This window comes from Aureococcus anophagefferens (genome assembly GCF_000186865.1).
Source record: "Aureococcus anophagefferens unplaced genomic scaffold AURANscaffold_24, whole genome shotgun sequence".
Lineage (NCBI taxonomy): Eukaryota > Pelagophyceae > Pelagomonadales > Pelagomonadaceae > Aureococcus > Aureococcus anophagefferens.
The window spans coordinates 199,073-203,970 of NW_008705584.1; the positions used below are offsets into that span (position 1 = coordinate 199,073).

The 4,898-nt window shown below is 54.6% G+C and overlaps 1 protein-coding gene across 1 annotated transcript in view; it reads right to left on the reverse strand.

Annotated features, from left to right (window-relative positions):
* AURANDRAFT_72291 (hypothetical protein) overlaps positions 1-1,526 on the reverse strand; it is a gene marked incomplete at both ends in the record, with an annotated part of 4,520 nt that extends 2,994 nt beyond the window's left edge. The window contains 3 exons of the mRNA XM_009041884.1: positions 16-51; positions 857-1,169; positions 1,201-1,526. Coding sequence (XP_009040132.1) covers positions 16-51; positions 857-1,169; positions 1,201-1,526 — 675 coding nt within the window. The remainder of the gene's footprint in view (positions 1-15; positions 52-856; positions 1,170-1,200) is intronic.
* Positions 1,527-4,898: the final 3,372 nt, after the last annotated feature.

The window sequence follows — 4,898 nt, forward strand, 5'->3', positions numbered from 1 at the left end:
ACAGAAGATAATTACCTCAAATTCCGCCTGAGCCTGTATGTGGACTATAGCCTAGTTCGAGCCTAGTTAATGGATAGAGTCTCGGAACGTGACGGTGCAGCCCTACGCGACCGACGCCGGCCTTGCCGGCATCGCGGGCTCTCCTACCGAATCGGCGGCCCCGATCGCCGCGCAGGGCCGCATGGGGCTGGTGGTGGTGAAGTTCTTTGACCGTGACGGTGCTTGCTGACGGTGCTTTCAATTTTTGGTTTCCGGCACCGCAGCGGGGACTTCTGCTCTGCTACGCTTCCGAAGTTTTCACTCTACGTGCGAACTACAGGAAAGGCGCAGCGCGAGCTATGAACGGGCCCCCTGCGTCTCCTCCTCGAGCCGTGTCATCTGCTCCCAGCCATACGATGTCCGTGGGGGGAGGGGGAACCGTTTCGATTGCGTGGGGGCTTGGCGCCCCGAGCAAGCTCCTGCCGCCAAGTCTGCCACCTGCGCTGTCTGGCCACGCGGAAGCATAATCGAAGTGCGCTCGGCGATAGCCAAGCTACCTTGGGAGGCTATGCTCTGTGCCTTGGGCTATGCTGCCCTGCCTCGGGACCATGCTATCCTCCCTTGCAGACTCCATGGCAGGGGTTCAGACTCCATGGCAGGTTCCTCACACAAATCCATGGAGGAGAGTCGATGATATAGATGCCGGGTGCGCTCGTGGTACACACAAAATTAGGTATACGTATAATTTCAAATATTGTTGTTACCGGGGCCAGAATCACGGAGAAATGATGGTGACTATTGAAGGACACGCAGTCACTTGAAGTGTTGTTGTACATACCACGGCCCTCACCCTCACTCGCCTGGTTGTATAGCGCACGCAAGACCCTGCAAGGTCTTTACTGCGGTGCTCAATTCCATATGTTCCAGCAGCCCTCTGCTTGAACTCACGTGTGGAACAAGGCTGGTGACCAAACTGATATGAGTGCATTTCGTAATTAGCAAAAGGACGCTCCTTGAGCATTGAGTGCCAAGGTGCGGTATGACCTTTGTATGCGCCGGCTTGAGCTTTGGCGAGAGCTGAGACTGCACCGCCACGTCCTCTTATTGCGACCTCTCGGGTTCCCGCTGCACGGGCTGCAAGATGTGAGGAGGAGAACGTGACGATCGCACTTTGAAACGCTTCGCGAATACTAGCATACACCAGGATAGCTAGGGTTCAACGTAACTTTAACCATGGCGCCACGGCGCTCGTTTAGCGCGGGGTTTTGCCTGGGACTTGCCAGTCGTCCTATGGGGAGTTGCCCAAAATAGGAACGGCGTCCATTGGACACGATCCGGCGACCACAGAGTCCTACCAGTAGCTGCATAGTACGAATCCACGGACAGGCCCGGCCGGGGCTGCCAGTGGGGCACAGTACGACTTTGCGGTGGGCTTTGTTAGAATCCGAGTATGCTAGTATGAAGCACCAGCATAGTATAGCATGAGCATAGCCAGTACAAGGCAGACTGAGCATAGCCAGCATAGGCCAGTATGAGCGTCCCAGCATAGGGAGGATAGCATAGTCCCGAGATAGCCCGAGGAGCGGAATGTAGGCTCCCTAGGTAGCTGAGCATAGCCAGCATAGGCCAGTATGAGCGTCCCAGCATAGGGAGGATAGCATAGTCCCGAGTTAGGGTAGCATAGCCCGAGGAGCGGAATGTAGGCTCCCTAGGTAGCTGGCTTATCGCCAAGCGCACTTTGATTGTGCTTAATCACACTCGCGTTCTAAGGGCGATATTCGCCGCTTTATCAGGCTTATCGCCAATACTGCGGTCTCATCAAGATCGTATTCTTCAAGCTTTCTTTTAATGTCATTCATGATCTTGTCGAGACCAGACCAAGAATTCATGCCCAAAAGTAGTTTCATTTCCTGTGTATGATCTCGATGATGAATTACCCATGCTCTTTCTCAACTCTGCACTTCTTGGAACCGCGCCGCCTTCAGTTCGCTGTCTATGAGACTTCAAACTGGATTGGAATGAAGTAAGGGAGGGAAGGAAAACTAGCAGGATACGCAGTAGGATCACAGTGGGATATCAAGGTGCAGTTCACTGAGGATGAGGGTAGAAACCTCTCTATCTCTCTATTACAGGAACTGAGGTCCAGGTATATAAGGATAGGAACCTGCGAGGGGAAACAATGACAGTAGGGCAGATACAGGAGAATTTTCCTCCTGGGAAGTACGAGATATATATTCTACCTCTCTCCTCTGTATCCTGAATATCCTGGCTGATATATCCTGGCGGCTATATCACTTGAACCTATCCAACATTATCTGAATCTGAATGACTAGAACGATACTTCCACGAATTATCAGAAATCTATGGTCTTGACACTTTTGCCCCGCCTCTAATGGATGAAAAAAAAAAAAAAAAAGAATCGCTAGGAGATCTCGCTCTCTTCTTGATTTCCAATCACCGAGAAAAATCGCGCCACTCCACCCTCCCCTCGTTTTGTCATGACAGACTACAATGATGATGGAACGCGTGTCGGGGATCAATTGGAGTACGAGTTTCCAGAGATGCCCGCGCAGGCAAAATCGCTGTTAGATATAACTGAAACACCACTAGATGTTCGACCGGTGGTTATATCTTATGGGGGGCACTTCTCTTCGCATCGCTTTTTCGCCAGTGGGCATATACAGTTCTATCGAGCCTTTATGCAATGGCACCGGCGGACTACACTAATTTCGAAAGCGTGCGTGGAGCAACAGGCCTGTCTGCGGATGAGTACGCGGACATTGTGTATGCGTACACTATCATTGCAGTGAGCACAATGGGTGTCAGTGGGGCATGTGCTAAGCTGTTTGGAGAAGGGCGCACGGCATGTACAGGACTTCTCTTTCAAGTTGGGGGATGCGTCTGCTGTGGGCTCGCAAGCGGCGTGCCACAGATTGCAGTCGGCACGGTCTTCCAGGCCGCGGGGTTCGGCATATTTCTGACTCCAGCATACTCCCTGGTCTTCGGCATTGAGCGCAGCGGCACGCGCCGTGTGCTTGCTACGACCACGATTCAAGCGGCCTCAAACTTAGGCACCGCGGCAGCGTCCATGAGTGTTGTAATGGCAGACAATGGCCTCGGCTGGCGTGGCACCTATTTTGTGATCGCGACGGGTCTTGGAATCTCCGCAATCACCCTCATCCTGGCTCCCAACATGTTTACAACAAGAGGTGAAGTTGATAAACCCATCGCCGCCCTCACACGTGAAATTCAAGACGCAGCAGTGTGGATGTATGATGGGAGGTCGTTTTTTTGTCTAGCCATCGCCGCCTCGGCGATGTGTGGTGTATCTAGCACGTTAGAGGGCACATGGATTACCACATACTTTCTCGATAATTATCCTTACTACACAGATTTGTATTCATATCTCACTGCGTCTATTATCACAGTTGGTATTGGTGTCGGATTTCTTATCGTTGCTGGCTGGCTAGTGGATCGCATCGTTTCTGCTGCCTTGTTTGGAGTTCCGACGATTCTCGTTGTTCCTGGTCTGTCTCTCATTTGTGGTGTGCCCTTTAAGCTGATAGCCATTGTAACAAACGATGATTTCTTTCTAGCTTTCATGGGCGAAGCTATCGGAAAGTCCTTTGACACATTCATAGAAGCACCGCTCTATGTTTGTCTCCAGCTTGTATCACCGCCAAAGCACCGTCCTACGGTTGTTGGCCTCTTCCTCTTCTGCTACTGGGTTGTCGCCGCGACCATTGCAGAGATAATTAATGATGCCTTAGGTCTGAGTTTGTACCAGATACTGCTTGTCGCGTGTGGCGCCCAGGCTGCCGGTGGCCTCGGCTATATTATACTTGGCTATATCGAGTATCCAGCCGCCCTCCGCGCAGCAACTGAACACACTCATGGGTCCGACGACCGCGCGGATGCGAGCCCAGCTGTCTTCTAGTCATGGAGCCCCCATCGTAACTTAAAAGCCACCGGCTACGCTCGCGGTCGCGCCCTGGAGCCCACTGCGCAAAGTGAGTTGTGGGCCACACCGCCTAGCCGTCCGTGGGCGCCCTGATTACTGTTAGAATCCGAGTATGCTAGTATGAAGCACCAGCATAGTATAGCATGAGCATAGCCAGTATAAGGCAGACTTAGCATAGCCAGCATAGGCCAGTATGAGCGTCCCAGCATAGGGAGGATAGCATAGTCACGAGTTAGGGTAGCATGGCCCAAGGAGCGGAATGTAGGCTCCCTAGGTAGCTGGCTTGTCGCCAAGCGCACTTTGATTGTGCTTAATCACACTCTCGTTCTAAGGGCGATATTCGCCGCTTTATCAATTACCGGCAACATACCAGGGTATGGTAATTACCCGGCAATTGTCGGTAATTCAAGTTACCGGGGCCTCCGGGGCATAGCCCGAGAAAATATTTTTCTGGGATTAGTGGCCTATTTTTCTGGGTTTAGTGCCGGGAACTGCGTTTCTGGGTTTAGTGACCGGCGAACGGACCTCCTGGGTTTAGTGATCGGTCACGATGACTTTTTGGGTTTAGGATATTCAAACACGGCTCCGCTGACCGCCGACAGCAACGCCGTGGTATGGCGGGGATCGCGACGCTCGCGGCCGAGGCCGCCGCCGCGAGCGTCGCGCGCTTCCACGCCGAGGCCGCGGCCGCGCGCGAGGCGGCGGCCGAGGCGCCGCCGCCCGGCGCGGGCGACGTGCGGCTCGAGCGCTACAACGCCGCGAGCCGACTCTGGCACACGCTCGCGGCCCCGGCCGCGCCGCCCGCCGCGGCGGGGGCGGAGCGCCCCGCCGCCGAGGTCGCGCGGCTCGAGGCCGAGCGGCGCGCGGCCGAGGAAGCCCGCGGCCGCGCGTTGCCGCCGCCCCCCGAGCCCAAGGACGACGCGCGCGACGCGCGCGACGCGCTCAAGGCGCACGGCGA